This window comes from Hyla sarda, chromosome 4 (assembly GCF_029499605.1).
Source record: "Hyla sarda isolate aHylSar1 chromosome 4, aHylSar1.hap1, whole genome shotgun sequence".
Classification (NCBI taxonomy): Eukaryota; Metazoa; Chordata; class Amphibia; order Anura; family Hylidae; genus Hyla; species Hyla sarda.
The window spans coordinates 398,010,673-398,027,787 of NC_079192.1; the positions used below are offsets into that span (position 1 = coordinate 398,010,673).

Consider the following 17,115-nt stretch of genomic DNA (forward strand, 5'->3'; position numbering starts at 1 on the left):
TTTTCAGAGGCCTTTTCAAAAATGAAAGAAGTGATCTGATTGGTTGCTATGGGCAACTGGTCATCTTTATGAGGTGTCCCGGTACAGGACCTGGTCCTGTCCCTGTCTAAAGTCCCCTCAGCCAGAGTCCCTTCATTCCCATAGAGCTCTCCAGCAGGGCTTACCCCGGGTCGCCTCATAAAAATTGTGTATTATTTAATGTATATACATAGGTATTATAAATGTATAGGACCTTCGCAGGTCATGTGAATATAATTGTGGTTGTACTATTGTTCAAGGACCTTCCAGGGTCATGTGATGTACCCAGAGTTCACTGGGTTCAGGACTTACAGGTTTGCTGACCAATGAGCTTATCCAGCCCCTTATTATATAAAGGGCTGTAGCCACTAAATACGCTCTCTTAGTTCCTGCTCTTAGTTCCGGACTATCAAGCGAGCACAAATATCTCAATTCATCTAGACCAAAGCAGAAAGAACCTGCAGCCACTAAACCGTGAGTTACAAAGCTCAATCTATCAAATCCTGTGTGACTACTACCAGCTAGAATATTATAATTGGTAGCACGGTGGCCTGCATCAAAGCTCATTGCTTCAAAGTCCCAGCAAAGCCTGTGAGGAACCTGCATTCCGGTTGCCTCTTTAAAGACTGTTTTGTATAGAGACTGTTGCATAAAATTTTCAAGTAAAGTTCTTCAGTTGATTCATAAAATCTGCTGTGGACATTCCGTTATTTTCCCTGCTGTTTCTGGGACGGTTGGCGGTAGGACCATTAACACTAAGGAAACTTCACCCTGGCGTCACGAAATCTAAGGGTTAATACCACCAGACTCTACACTAAGGAAAGCGCACCCTGGCGTCACGACATCTAAAGGTTAATACCACCAGACCCTACACTTACATCACCGCAACACCCCAGACACCACAACTCTCCTGGTTCACCACATTTACTTATGCACATGTTTAGATAAATCTCCACCACCAACAACCCCCCTCCCCCCCCCCCCCATAAGGAAACTGCATCCTGGCGTCACAATATCTAAAGGTTAATACCATCAGACCCTACACTTACCACACTGCAACAACCCAGACACCACAACTCTCCTGGTTCACCACATTTACTTATGCATGTGTTTTGATAAATCCCCCCCCCCCCCCCCCCAATGGTCTCATAAAAACACAGAAGATTGAACCCGTCACATGTCCATCTGTCTTGATTAGCTTTGTTAAGTTGCTAACAAGACGCTATTACACATATAGCGCCCCCCGGTGTTTACAACGGAAATCACTCCATCTGCTTTTTATTTGGTTGAATTCTCTCTGTTCAAAGGTCAATGAAGATCAGATAGACCAGGGAAAAAATATATTATATAATGAATCACCTGATCTTAGCGAGCCGCGCGTCTACATATGATTACGGTTTTCCAGGGCGACCCATTGGACAGATCCCATTATGCTAACAACAGAGGGGCTCTTTTTATCCATTTTTCGCTGGTTAATCTATTTGTGATGGTCTGCTGGTTCACATGCTGCTCTCTGCATAACATCCCCTAGACCGTCCTGTACGATACGGCACTTTACTTAAAACAACCCTGGCATCCGGCTGTGCTTAATTTCATATTGTGCAACTCCCATCAGAAGACTAAAGGGAAAGATTCAAAAATATGTCAGATTAAAGGGGTACTCCACTGGAAAAAAATGTTTTTTAAATCAACTGGTGCCAGTAAGTTAAACAGGTTTGTAAATTACTTCTATTAAAAAATCTTAATCCTCCCAGTACTTATCAGCTGTTGTTATAATCCACAGGAAGTTCTTTTCTTCTTGAATTTTCTTTCTGCTTGACCACAGTGCTCTCTGCTGACACCTCTGTCCATGTCAGGAACTGTCCAGAGCAGGAGCAAATCCCCATAAAAAAAACCTATCCTGCTCTGGACAGTTCCTAAAATGGACAGATGAGTCAGCAGAGAGCACTCTGGTCAAGCGGAAAGAAAATTCAAAAAGAAAAGAACTTCCTGTGGATTATAACAGCAGCTTTTAAGTAATGGAAGGATTAAGATTTAATAGAAGTAATTTACAAATCTGTTTAACTTTCTGGCACCAGTTGATTTAAAAAAAAAAAATGTTTTCCAGTGGAGTACCCCTTTAAAGCCCACCTGAATTGGTAAATTCATGTTATGGTCCCTTTGTATTGTTGACCCTTAGGGATCAATGTTTTATATGGGGTGTTTGTAGTGACCCGATTCTATCTCACCGTGCCCAAATATCGACAGTACAGAATGATGGGGACTGTTGTGGGAGGTTGATCAAACCTAGTGCAACGGTAATGTTGGATGGTTCCTACAGAAACCGGAGAAAAAAAGCGGCAACCTTGAGTCTGCCCCACACCCCACAGTTCACCAGTACAAGCCAAGACGGTTATGATACGTCACCCTATGGTTATGATGTGTTACCAATATCTGGTATTCAACTAAATGGGACTAAGCCCCTTCGGCTTCCTGAACAGTTAGCACTATAGTTTAGTCACATTCAGGGAATGCATAGAGGGATGATAAGACTGCCGCTCTGCAAGGAGTCTAACAAGTGGTCTGATGAAAAAAGTTGTGCCATAGTCTCAAGAAATCTAATATTATCCATATTTTTTTTCTGCTTAAGTACACCCTGCCTCCAAACAACCACTCCGTTCCTTAGAACCCCACAGTAGAAAGTGAAGATATAAAACCAGACAATACGCGTTTCTGGGCCTAAAAGCCCCTTCTTCAGATGTGTAATGGCAATAACCGTTAAAACCACTCAGTAATACCTATAAAACCTAAGTTCCAACTCACCATAGCAGCTTAGCCTGTGGAGAAGTATGGCCGTAAGGATTCAATTTCCCTACAGCACCCCTACAGGAGAAATGAAACATTACACTCTGCCTGATTCAAGTTAATAGAATTTCTGTGTAATGCACAGACGGTCTTTTTACCTGTTTCAAAAAGCTGACAATCTAAAATTATGAAAACTGCCTAAAATTGAATTCCCTTATAGTTTTATGAGTCATGACAATGAGTTTTCTAATCCAGAAAAAAACGTCAATAAAGTTTTCTTATCTCTAAAAATGAATCACTTATTGACAGATGCATTTTATATATTGTTCTTGTGCATTTATAACGTTTCAGGTCCGAGAATAAGGTTGACCAAGTTCAGCCCTTCGACCAGGGTCAGTAACCACGGACACCAAGACGTTAATGTCGCCTTATATTATTATATGCATAATAAGCGATCAGCTCCTTATGGTTTCCACGGTAACCAGTTCTAAGTGATAGGTGCAGCCATCTTAAAGGTCACTGTCGGGGTGTTTATAGCCAAGAAGGAATAATCACTGCATTCTACTTAATATTTTCCATCCACACGGTGCAACGGCACCGTCATGATATATATTTACACTGAACCCATATGTAAGAGCATATGTACCGTAAAGGTAGGCCATGACGTTTCTATGGCGTCCCTGGAGAGAGGGGGCCCAACCTTGCTGTTCTTTTTCTCTTGTTTTGATGACAAGTGTTACTAAAAGAAGATGGAGCAAACAAGTCCCAAGTGGTTAGGCGTGGTGGTATTAACCAGAACCTGGAAGGAAGCCCCATCATATAAAACCCCCTAATGTCTATGCGCCCCCCCCTGCCCACACAAGGGACTCCAGATACAATGAAGGGATTCAAGTTTTTCATTGATAAGAGTGCCAAAAAGCGTATGGAGTCTTATAGGCCAGTGGTCCCCAACCCAGTCCTCAAGGTCCATCAACATTCCGGGGGGAAAAAATCAATTCCTGGGCATTGAGTACTGGGTTGATTACCTTTGTTATAGGCCATTCAATTGCCATTGGTAACAAATCCTTCATTTTAGCACATTATTATAGGTGCTGCCATCTGATCTTTTAACAGCATTTAGAGATATGCTTTACCGCAAGCCCCATAGATAAAGGCAACAACAGACAGAAGCTGTCCTATTCACATGAATGGGAAACATTGCTGGGCATTCTCTGTGACCTTTGAAAAGGTGTTGTGAATTAGTTAGAATTCTCCTAGCGGTACTTAGGCCAGTGTTTTCCAGCCAGGGTGCCTAGAGCTGTTAAAAAACATCAACTCCCAGCACGCTGGGAGTTGTTGTTTTGCAACAGCTGAAGGTATACTGGTTGGGAAAAACTGACTAAGCTGATAATTTGCTCATCAACCCATAAGAATAGTGGCAGGTCTCCTTTAAGAATACACATGTGAATTATATTCTGTATTCCGCTTTACTTATTTTTTTTTGTTCCTTTTTTTAAAGCATGTTATAACTATTTTGCAAAGTACTTGTACACAATAGACCGAAAGTATACATTTACGTAATAAAAGACAACTGTAAGGCCAAGGCTACACTGTGACTTTTTGTAATACTTCTGATTTTAACTATTAAGTGACAGCTGCAGTCCCATAGAGTGCATACAACTCAATGTATTGCTTTGGAGCTGTATCTTCATACTTAAAGGGGTACTCCACTGCACACATCTTATCCCCTATCCAAAGAGAGGGGGCATGATGGCATAGACTTGAATGGAGGGGGAGTTAGCGGCCTGCATCGCCAATCATCGGGCACGGAGAGGAGTTCACTCCATGACCCGATTGACAAGGGTGCCATGCCGGAGATCCCAGGGGTCCCCAGCGGCAGGACCCTCGAGATCTAACATCTTATCTCCTTTGGATAGGGGATAAGATGTGTGCAGTGGAGTAACCCTTTAAAGTAGAAGTCTCATCAAAATGTATCCCCTATTTGCAGGATAGATCATCATTTTTAGATCACTTGAGGTTCGACCGCTGGGACCCCACGCCATCTCCTGTACGCAGTGTCACCACACCCGTCCAATGACAGACGCCACGCCTCCTCCATATATCTCTATTGTGACAAAAACCTCCAGACTCCAAAAGGACTTAGATCGGCGCAGAATGGATGGGAGCAATATAGACAAAGGTCGATTTATTCTGGAACAACGCGTTTCGACCCCGGAACAGGCGTCTTTTTCAAGTTCACAACATATACTAATCAGATAAAGATATTTATACGCATTTAGAACACAGATAATTAACTTACAACACGTAGTTCCTCCATGCACGTCAGACCGGAAGTGGTCATCAAGGTCACGGCATGCCAGAGGAAGTGAAAGAACATGGACCGGAATATAGCATAACAGTAAGTATAAAAATCTACATAAATAATTATAAAAATGTACATAGACAATAACCAATAAAACAATCACAGATATAAGGTGCATAACAAACAAGAGAGAATATTGTTATTATGCAACATTCTCTATTGTTTCATTTAACCCATCGGGGTGGAGACATTTTAATTTAAAGATCTCTATCGTTAAATGAAACGATAGAGAATGTTGCATAATAATAATATTCTCTCTTGTTTCTTATGCACCTTATATCTGTGATTGTTTTATTGGTTAGTGTCTATGTACATTTTTATAATTATTTATGTAGATTTTTATACTTACTGTTATGCTATATGTTCTTTCACTTCCTCTGGCATGCCGTGACATTGATGACCACTTCCGGTCTGACATGCATGGAGGAACTACGTGTTGTAAGTTAATTATCTGTGTTCTAAATGCGTATAAATATCTTTATCTGATTAGTATATGCTTTGAACTTGAAAAAGACGCCTATTCCGGCATCGAAACGCGTTGTTCCAGGATAAATCGACCTTTGTCTATATTGCTCCCATCCATTCTGCGCCGATCTAAGTCCTTTTGGAGTCTGGAGGTTTTTGTTACAGTTGCTACACCGTTGTGGTGGTGGGATTGGCTGAATTTTGGAATACTCTCTACCAGAGTTGTGCCTGGGTCTCTAAGCACAACTTACGGGGTAAGCGCTACCATTAATTATCGGTACAGCTTACCTACTCTTTTAATGCACTATGGAGCGCTTCTTGTTGTGTATATCTCTATGGGAGAACCGAAGATAACAGAGCGTCTCTGCCATAGAGATGTATAGAGGGGGGCGTGACACTGCGTTTCCGGGGAGAGACGAGGCCCCATAAAGGAAATCGCTGATAAGGGATGAATTTTTCAGCATGACATATCTCCTTTCCTTTTTCATAACACCTTTCTTACCCATGAAGAAATATGGCACACTCGCAGGATCACCAAAATGTTGGTCATGGCCTCGGAGGATCGGGAGAAAAGCGCCTTTGTGACACCCAACCTATTTGGGCTGTGCAACGCCCCTGCCATGTTCAAGCGTCTGATGAAAAGGTGCCTTGGACATTTGAATTTCCAAAGTGTCTTATTGTACCTGGATGATGTCATTGTGTATTCCAAGTCCTACCAGGAACACTTCAGTCATCTGTCAGAGGTCTTTCAAGTTTTGATCAAACATGGGCTTAAGATCAAGCCATCACAGTGTCACTTGCTCAAACCTCAAGTCCATTACCTGGGCCATGTTGTCAGCGCAGAGGGAGTTCAGCCAAATCCTGAGAAGGTGGATGCTGTCAAGAACTGACCTACACTGCGCACGGTGAAGGATGTCAGGAGCTTCCTGGGATTCGCCGGGTACTACCGCCGTTTCATCCCACACTTTGCCCAAATTGCAGAACCCCTTACAGCTCTCCTGCGGGGGATGGCGAAGGAGAATTACAATGGAAGACTACCTATTGATTGGGCTGAAGAGCAAGAGACAGCGTTCCAAGCTCTCAAGCATCTGCTAACACAGCCACCCATCTTAGCGTATCCGGACTACAGTCCGCCGTTCCTGCTATATACCGATGCCAATTTTGAAGGTAAAGGAGCTGTCCTATCCCAAGTTCAAGATGGAGAGAGAGGGATTGTCTACGCCAGTCGTAATCTGCGAGGGGCGGAGAAGAACTATGCCAATTACAGTTGATTCAAATTGGAACTTCTTGCCCCTGGTATGGGCCGTGACATAAAAATTCAAAGATTATTCGGCTGCCACGCCATTTACTGTCTACACCGATAATAACCAATTGGCCCACCTGAACACTGACAAATTGGGTGCCCTGGAACAGCAATGGGCTTCAAGATTAGCTTTTAAAGCTTCACTATCAAGTAGCGAAGCGGCAAGTCAAATATCAATGCCGATGTACTGTCTCGAATGACCCCCGGTGAAGAGCCCCCTGTTAAAGATGAGTGGGAAGATGTGGAGATGCCCCATTTTACCAATGGTTTGTGAAACATAATGCTGTTACCGCCCTCATGGACGGTGAACCCAGGTCTGAAAAGAAGACCTGTACACCTGGAAGACTCTCCAAGAGGAAAATCGAGTTATGGAGGATCGGTTGGACTACCTTCTGGAAAAAAAAGGTACCAACCCGTCTACGCTGGGCCCATTGTGATTAGGAGCTGAAATGTCTGTGGCGACAGAGAAAGCAGCTGTTTGTGCACAAAGGACTGTTGTACCGAAATTCTTTGGATCCGGTATCTGGTGATCGACTTAATCAGATTCTAGTTCCCCGAAGAGACGTGGTGATGATCCTCAATGCATATCATGACCAGTCAGGACACTTTGGAGTCCACAAGACTGAAGCCACTGTCTGGCAAAGACACTACTGGATTGGAATGTGGAGCGACATCGAGAAATGGTGCAGTGAATGCTCTGTCTGTAACATCACCAAAAATGTGCGCAGGGACGCAAGGGCACCCCTCCACTCCATCCAGAGTGACTGACCCAACCAATTGGTCGTGCTAGACCATGTGAAATTGTCTACTACCCGGTCCGGGTTTACCTATGCTCTCACCATGGTGGATCACTTCTCCAAGTGGGTTGTTGTTGTCCCTGTCAAGGATCTCACAGCCAAGACGATGGCCCAGATGTTCTACTCTAAGTGGGTGTAAACCCTTGGATGTCCTGAGTCTGTCTTAACTGACCGTGAAATGGCCTTTGAGGATCAACTATTTCAAGAACTCTGTCAATTCCACAACTGCAGGAAACTCAGAACCACCGCCTAACACCCTCAAGGGAATGAGCTCTGTGAACGGGTCAATCAGGTCTTCATCCATATGTCGTGAGCAGCCTTTGTGTCAAGACAAGAAGAATGGCCCTGGTTACTACCTGAGTTGCTGGAGAATTATAACAATACCGTGCACTTTTCTACTGGGTATACCCCTTTCTACTTGATGATGGGGCGACCTGGGCAACTACCTAAAGATCGGATGTTTGGGTTGCAAGCCCTGATCAACAATTCTCCTTAAGCATCTCATGAGTGGGTTTCTTATAATCAGTAGCGGATTCAAGAGGCCAAAGAGATTGTCAGTGAAAAAATGGGCGAGGCACGACAAAGGCAACAGGACGACTACAACCGTCATGCCACAGCCAAGCCACTGCAAGTGGGCTACAAAGTCTGGTTAACAAAAATTCCTGAGAACAGACAAGTTGGATTCCATCTGGGAGACGGAGCCCTACACAGTGATGGCTATTCCCTACCCTGAATCCGATGTCTATGAAGTCCAGAATCCCGGGTACGAGCCACAGGTTGTCCACGGAAACCGTATCAAAATCTGTCTAAAGGAAGATCTTCCAGCGGCTCCACCACCGCCTTCTCCATGTGTCAGACCAGCGCGAGAGTATGTTCCTGATGAAGGGATATATCAATCCATGGACTCCCCTATGTTTTCCTTGACTCAGCCGGCCTTTATCTGTTTACCTTCAGCACCGGGGTTGACCCCCACAACTTTAGTCAGTGCACCGGTTCCTGGTCTATCTCCACTGGCTCCAGTTTATGTACCAGCTCCCCAGGTGCCAGAAGTAGTTCCTGCCTCTCCAGCTCATGCACCAGCAGTTACTGTTCAACTGATCCCAGATCAAGTTCAAGCTTTAGTGTCTGATGAAGTAGTACATGCAGAGCTTCCAGAGATCCCTCCAGTTCCTGATTCTCCAGAGGTAATGCTGCGCAGATCCCAGCAGTCAACTCAAGGCCAATTGCCCGCTAGATACCATGAGCAAAGTGCTTATGTATATAATAGACAGTAGTCAAAAATATACTATTATTGTCTAGTCATTAGAAGATATATAATTTCATGTATAGAAAATCAGTAACAATATCAAATAGTCAGTAATGTACATATTATATTTCATGTACAGAAAATAGTTACATGTCATATTCAGTTGAGACTGTAGCCATATAGTCAATGTGTATTCAGTCCACAAAATGTGTCATGTCTAATGTCTATTATTTCCTGTCCAATGTGCACAGGGTTCTCTTGTGCCCAGAGAGATCACTTGAAGGTCGTAAGTAGCACATAAAGGTGGCAGAGCTATTGTGTACATATGTAATATTGTCATGTTTTGTAAGAAGGTAAGTAATTGCTAATTAACTGTTACGGGGAGAAGTAGCGAATATGCCGATGGGCCCCATTAGCACAGGCATCAGGGTAGAGAGTCTCAGGCAGCCCGATCCATACTAACTATAACAAACAGTTGAAGAGTCTGAAGAACCTCATATAAAAGTGCTGTTGATTTCGCCCTAGTTTAAACACCCTATTGTTCGAGTATGTACGTACGTTGTTCAAAATGCCACATTAACTCGTTTCTTCAGTTCACCAGCTCTGTGCAGGACATTCACAAAAAATTCCACAGGAACTGTTTACTCTTGTTTTGGGCCAGTGGCTCACTCATCTTCAAGGATTTTACGCCTAGGACAGCTTTATTTAAGACGGGGAGTTTGTGGTGACCCAGTACCAAAATGGCCCTTCTGTACACTGTTTGGTCCTTCCAGGTGGACTCAGTCCCAGTCCCCTGGCCCCACACTCCTCAGGACTCTCCTCATACTATGGTTCATATAAAGGGTTAATGTGCAGTATTTAAGTGAATGTCTTTAAGTCCTGTTATTAAGTCAAGTAAACAGGGAAGGTGTCAGTGACCAGGTGACTTGTGGGTGACCTATAGGACCCCTCCAAATTGCTCCCTTATAAACCAAGGGAGGAGCTAGTTTAGGGAGTCTGAGTCTAGAGTTTGCTGAGGTTCAGTCAAGACCTGAGAGTGTCTGGTGTCCAGAGGGAGATCTAGGCCTAACAACGCAGCCACGCTTCCATCAACCGTGTACCCCTTCAGGTGAAAGTCAAAACCTGGTAAGCAACCACAGGGGAGAAGTCTAGTCAGTCATATTCAAGTCTATCAAGCCTGCTAAAGTCAGCGTGGGATTGCATAATTAAGTCCAAGTCCACTACAAGTTCCAGCGAGCCCGCAAGCCTCCTAAAGTCACTGGTCATCTCCTTGGACCTAACTGAGTTATAAAGACTATACTATCTGTCTGCCTCAGTCAAGCTGCCGTTGTTTCGTAACCTTGCATCTGAGTGATTATTTGCCCCCCCGCCTGGCCCAGGAACCAGCGGCCATACCTTGGGTGATGTAGAGGATAACCACGCCCTGGCATCACGAACACAAGGGGTTAATGCCATCTGCCCCTAGGGTAATAACATCTTCCCTTTCATCACACCCTCACCACAGAAGGTAAGATTAGTATCCATTTATTGAAAGCTCGAAGACTGTGTCAGCATTTTCATACTCATATTCGAAGCGACAGATGTACCTCAAACACTCTGATCTTCTGCGGGTCACATGACCTGGTGATCACATGACCCAGTTACAGTAATGAATCGCATTAATGCATCTGCACTGGAATGAAACACATGGCGCACTAGTGATGGTGAGTGTGCATGATATGGGAAACAAATAAAAATAAATAAATAACCCAAAAACATCAAAGTGCTTTTTTAGCCACACCCATTGTATCTAAGCCACCTAAAAAATGTGACATAGTTCTGCTCCACAATTTTTTTTTTTTTTCTAATCCAAATATTTTCTCTGTCTTCCAACCCAGAATTTAAATAAGTGTTTACATTCTTTTTAAAAAGGTATTACAATTTTTAATATTTTTACTTAAATGTTTTTTTTTATATACGGTATATATTTTTAATTACGGTAAATATTAAAAATAAAAACTGTTATATCTATCTATCTATATATATATATATATATATATATATATATATATATATATATATATACAGGGGATGAACTATATATTTGGGGGGGAACTAACAAAAAATTATTTTCAATATCTACCTAATAAGTCTATATATATATATATATATATATATATATATATATATATTTGTATGACTAAGAGCGCTTGTAACGCTTGAAACGCGTAACCCTTGTGTTCCTGCATTTGTCTATTTTATTTGCAACCGAGCTGGACTCCATCCTCCATTTTCTATATATATATATATATATATATATGTATATATAAATATTAAAATTTTATTTTTTTTTTTAGTTCCCCCCCAAATATATAGTTCATCCCCTGTTAAAAAATTTATATATTTTGTGTTAACAGTGACAGGTTCATCTCCATTGCATTGCTATAATGACACCGCACTAAGATAAATTGCATATATCGTGACTGCCGTGGCTGCCTCCCACGGAATCGGTAGCAGGAGAAGATAGGGTGGGGGGGGGGGAGAAGGAAGGGGGGGGGGAAGAAAGAATATTTACATACGGGTACTTACTGAGCTCTGCAATACTTCCCACACGTGTGGCAAGCAAAGACTGCTCTATAGTCCTCAGTTCTGATTGGCTAAACATCTGCACATCACCTGGTTTATTTGGTCTTTGGTGATCTCTATGGAGGTTCAAACTGTCTGGAAGGCAGAGGACTCCTGAAAATACAAAACCAAAAGAAATAAGATTGCTGCGCTCTTAGCCTTACAAAAAAAAAAAAAAAAAAGGTCAGCTAAATATGGTTAAAGGGGTACTCCGGTGGAAAACATTTTTTTTTTTTTAATTAACTGGTGCCAGAAAGTTAAACAGATGTGTAAATTACTTCTATAAAAAAAAAATCTTACTCCTTCCAGTAGTTATTAGCTGCTGAATACTACAGCGGAAATTATTTTCTTTTTGAAACACAGAGCTCTCTGCTGACATCTCTGTCCATTCTAGGAACTGTCCAGAGCAGCATATGTTTGCTATGGGGATTTTCTCCTACTCTGGACAGTTCCTAAAATGGACAGAGATGTCAGCAGAGAGCACTGTGTTCGTGATGTCAGTAGACAGGTCTGTGTTTCAAACGGAAAAGAATTTCCACTGTAGTATTCAGAAGCTTATAAGTACTGGAAGGATTAAGATTTTTTAATAGAAGTAATTTACAAATCTGTTTAACTTTCTGGCAACAGTTGATTTAAAAAAATAAAAAATAAAGGTTTTTCACTGGTTTACCCCTTTAAGGCATCATTCACCAACCCGCGACTATCCAACAATTGCCAAACTACAACTCCCAGCATGCTGGGAGTTGTAGTTTGGCAACCGCCTGAGAGCAACCAGTTAGGGAACATGGAGTTAAAGGGGTACCTTTAAAAAAAGTGGATACAAAAAAAGCTGTCAAATTCACCAGTGCCAAAAAGTTAAACAAATTTTTAAATTACTTCTATTAAAAATCTTAATCCTTCAAGTACTTATCAGCTGCTGTATGCTCCACAGGAAGTTGTGTAGTTCTTGCCCACACTGCTCTCTGCTGCCACCTCTGTCCGTGTCACGAACTGCTAAAAGATTTGGTCATGTACTTGACAGTTCCTGACAAAGACAGAGGTGGCAGCAGAGAGCACTGTGATCACGGAAAAGAACGACTCAACTTCCTCTGGAGCATACAACAGCCGATAAGTACTGGAAGGATTAAGATTTTTAAATAGAAGTAATTTACAAATCTGTATAACTTTCTGGCACCGGTTGATTGTGACAACATTTGTTTTCCACTTGTTTTCCTCCGGAGTATCCCTTTAAGGGCTGGCTTATGGTGAAGTGTCTACCACTTCTGCATTGTTCCTTCTGAACAGAGCAACCCAAGAGCATAGGTGCTTGTTGCTCCGTTTAGGAAAAACAATGCTAAAAAAAAAGCAATGCATATTTGTTAATTTGGGAAACAGACATGTAGCAGAGCTGAATTTCTTTTGGTTGCATTACTAAATAGCAGGAATTTGCACTAACAAACTCAGCCTGCTACATTCAACAAACTTAGCTCTGCTACATCTGACAAATTGCAGTTACCCGAGGCTGCCACTATACGCTGAATGCTGCAGGGCTTCCAGCCCCCTTCACTGTATAATTTATTATCAACTGGTGCCAGAAAGTTAAACAGATTTGTAAATTACTTCTATTAAAAAATCTTAATCCTTCCAGTACTTATTAGCTGCTGAATACTACAGAGGAAATTATTTTCTTTTTGGAACACAGAGCTTTCTGCTGACATCAGGAGTACAGTGCTCTCTGCTGACATCTCTGTCCATTTTAAAGAGTTACTCCGCTCCCCAGCGTGTTACTCTGCTCCACAGCGTCCGGAACATTGAGTTCCTGAACGCTGTGTGCGGGCTTCTGTGTTCAGGCCCGCCCCCTCGTGACGTGCCGTCGCGCCCCCTTCCCATAGACTTTCATTGATGCGGCAGGCCGTGAAGTCACGAGGGGGCGGGCCTGAACACGGAAGCCCGCACACAGCGTCCAGGAACTCAATGTTCCGGTGTGAGGTGGAATTTTGCGGATGCTGGGGAGCGGAGTACCCCTTTAAGAACTGTCCAGAGTAGGAGAAAATCCCCATAGCAAACATACGCTGCTCTGGACGGTTCCTAAAATGGACAGAGGAGGTCAGCAGAGAGCACTGTGGTCATGATGTCAGCAGAGAGCACTGTGTTCCAAGAAGAAAAGAATTTCCTCTGTAGTATTCAGCAGCTAATAAGTACCAAAAGGATTAAGATTTTTTTTTTATAGAAGTAATTTACAAATCTGTTTAACTTTCTGGCACCAGTTGATTTAAAAAAAAAAAAATTTCACTGGAGTACCCCTTTAAGGCATCATTCCCCAACCCACGACTATCCAACGATTGCCAAACTACAACTCCCAGCATGCCCTGACAGCCGAAGGCTGTCAGGGCATGCTGGAGGTTGTAGTTTGGCAACTGCCTGAGAGCAACGAGTTAGGGAACACTGAGCTAAAGGGGTACCTTTTTAAAAAAAAAAAAAAAAAACGTTTTCCACCGGAGTACCCCTTTAAGCTGCAGATGCACCAACACAAGTTACTAGAGCGAGCTCCCTGCTGTGGATGGGTAGCCTTGTGTGTCTGCTGCTATGAGCCACACACAGGGCTACCCAGTCAGAGCATGTGACTGGCATCGTCACCCTACCCTTCAAGGGCATCTAAACACTTGTTATACTGGCCACACATTGCAGTAGGGCTTCACAAGCATATTTCAAGCATAGCCTTGTCCCAAGCTTTATATGCTTTCTATCCATAAAAAAAAAAATATTCTTTAGCCATTCTTAAGTGTCAGAGAGGCGGGGCCCCGGGGTCAGTTATGCTCCGGGACTGCAATGCCTCTTTCTTTACGCCATGCCCGCTCCTTCTGCTAACACACCTACCCGCGCTGGCCCTGTACAGTTGTCCCACTATGCGCTGTCAATATGTATTAAGGCGCACGTGCAACCAGTCTGAGAGTGATTCGGAACCTCGCTGACTCGACAACGTTGCTGAGTTGCCCATAGCAACCAATCAGATCGTTTGTTTCATTTCTGAAAATGAAACAAGTGATCTGATTGGTTGCTTTGGGCAACTCAGCAACTTTTCTTCTGGCCAGGTTTTAATAAATCTTACCCCCACTTTGAGTGTAAAGGCGTTGCAGCCATAGCGATCCCTAGGCCCCGCCTCTCTGACACTCTTGGACGGCTTATAAACCTTTTTTTTTTATATATAGATATAAAGCATCCAATAGTATGTCTGGATTATGTGGTCAGCTTAGAGGGGTACTCCGCTGCTCAGCGTTTTGAACAAACTGTTCCCGAACACTGGAGCCGGCGACGGGAGCTCGTAACGTCATAGCCCCGCCCCCTCATGATATCACGTCCCGCCCCCTCAATGCAAGTCATAGACTTGCATTGAGGGGGCAGAGCACGATGTTATGAGGGGAAGGGGCTATGACGCCACAAGCTCCCGGCGCCTGCTCCAGCGTTCGGAACAGTTTGTTCCAAACGCTGAGCAGCGGAGTACCCCTTTAACAAGTGTTTACAAAGTGAGAGATGCACTTGAAGCACCAGCTGTGTCCAAGTCATCATGACCAGTGGCCCCTTTCTCTAGATACAGGATACTAGTGGACTAAACCCGCCGATTTTGGTGGAGCCAGCCAACTCTCTTATGTGCATTGGGGCCTAAAAACTCCTCCCCTAGAGATGAGGTCAAGGGAAAGACGGATTGGGCATGCTGGATTTTAATGCTTGGTCCTTTGCATCTCCTTGGAGATAAGCTGCTGCCGCTGGTTTCGAGCAGCGGCTTACCCCCCTTTCCCCATGTGTATGGGGGATGAGAAGAAACAGCTGTCTTCCGTATAAGGCTAGGCTCACACTGCCATTGTGCTCCATCCCGTTCTGGGTCCAATCAGATACAAATATATAAGACCTCTTATGGGGGAGATTCATCAAAACCTGCCTGGAGGAAAAGTTGCCCAGTTGCCCATAGCAACCAATCAGCTCGCTTCTTTCATTTTTAACAAGGCCTCTGCAAAATGAAAGAAGCAATCTGATTGGTTGCTATGGGCAACTGGGCAAGTTTTCCTTTGCACATGTGAATAACCCTGGAGGCTCTCACTCCACATAATCCGTATATATATAGTAATAAACTTCACACCACACCGTTTTTTCTTTTTCGTTAAGCAATTTTCAGTATTATCTCTTCATATAAATAGACACAGTCCATATATCAAAAATGAAGTAGAAAATACATAAACTTCATCCAGGGTGCTCAACTAAGCGCATCAGACACTCCTCGCTTGCCGAAACATTTTTTCAACCGCTTCGGCCATTCTGGGTCCATTCAGCTCAGCCAAAAGGACCAAAAACTGGTCAGAGACTAACTGACACCACAAGGTCCCATTGACTTAGATGGGGTCCGGCGGGTGTCCGGTATTTTACCGGAGTTGAGCGGAGAAAAAACACAATAGGACATGCAGTATTTTTCTCTCCACTCAACACCCGACATTTTGACGGATTAGCCAACAGAGCTCCCTGTACTGGAGTACAACGGCAGTGTGAACGAGCCCTTATCGTTGAAGAAGCATGGACTTGCAAAACCAGGAAATGAGTTTCTTAGAGAGGAAAGGATGAGTTAAAGGGGTATTCCGGAGGAAAACATTTATTTTAAATCAACTGGTGCCAGAAGGTTGAACAGATTTGTGAATTATATCACACAATGAAGAGAAAAGAAACAAAAGGAGAGCAACTCTGTATAATGGTGGTACCAGTATAAGGGGTCTGCGGCAGTTGTAGGGTCCAGTTACTCCGTAATACCTGAGGGGTGCCTGCGACTAGATAAAGCATCAATATGTAACAATAGAAGAATGCAGCATTCACTCACGGCAACAACGGCATCAACGTTCCCGGCTGGAGGGGATGGCGGGTCGGCGTCTTCAGGACTTCAGGAGCGCTCAGAGGCTAAAACCGGTTTGTTTCACGCGCTGCTGCGCGCTTCGTCTGGCCTGTCCCTATGACGTTACGAGCTCCCGGCGCCGGCTCCAGTGTTCGGAACAGTTTGTTCAAAACGCTGAGCAGCGGAGTACCCCTCTAAGCTGACCACATAATCCAGACATACTATTGGATGCTTTATATCTATATAAAAAAAGGTTTTTAAGCCGTCCAAGAGTGTCAGAGAGGCGGGGCCTAGGGATCGCTTTGGCTGCAATGCCTTTACACTCAAAGGGGGGTAAGATTTATTAAAACCTGGCCAGAAGAAAAGTTGCTGAGTTGCCCAAAGCAACCAATCAGATCACTTGTTTCATTTTCAAAAATGAAACAAATGATCTGATTGGTTGCTAGGGACAGGCCGGACGAAGCGTGCAGCAGCGCGTGAAACAAACCGGTTGTAGCCTCTGAGCGCTCCTGAAGTCCTGAAGACGCCGACCCGCGATCCCCTCCAGCCGGGAACGTTGATGCCGTTGTTGCGGTGAGTGAATTCTGCATTCTTCTACTGTTACAGATTTGTAAATGACTTCTGTTAAAAATTCTTAATCCATCCAGTACTTATCCGCTGCTGTATAATACAGAGGAAGTTCTT

General features: G+C 43.6%; 1 protein-coding gene across 6 annotated transcripts in view; it reads right to left on the reverse strand.

The window, feature by feature from the left end:
* Window positions 1-17,115, reverse strand: part of ABTB3 (ankyrin repeat and BTB domain containing 3) — a 217,745-nt gene that overhangs the window by 76,474 nt on the left and 124,156 nt on the right. For 3 of the 6 annotated variants that reach the window (XM_056517283.1, XM_056517278.1, XM_056517282.1), the window contains exon 2: window positions 11,544-11,693. The exons of 1 other annotated variant lie outside the window; for it this stretch is intronic. In XM_056517283.1, the coding sequence (XP_056373258.1) occupies window positions 11,544-11,619 (76 nt within the window). In that variant the 5' untranslated portion in view covers window positions 11,620-11,693. Of the gene's footprint in view, window positions 1-11,543; window positions 11,694-14,435; window positions 14,549-15,410; window positions 15,508-17,115 lie in introns of those variants that run through there. 2 more of the 6 variants (XM_056517281.1, XM_056517280.1) reach the window with 2 other exon arrangements.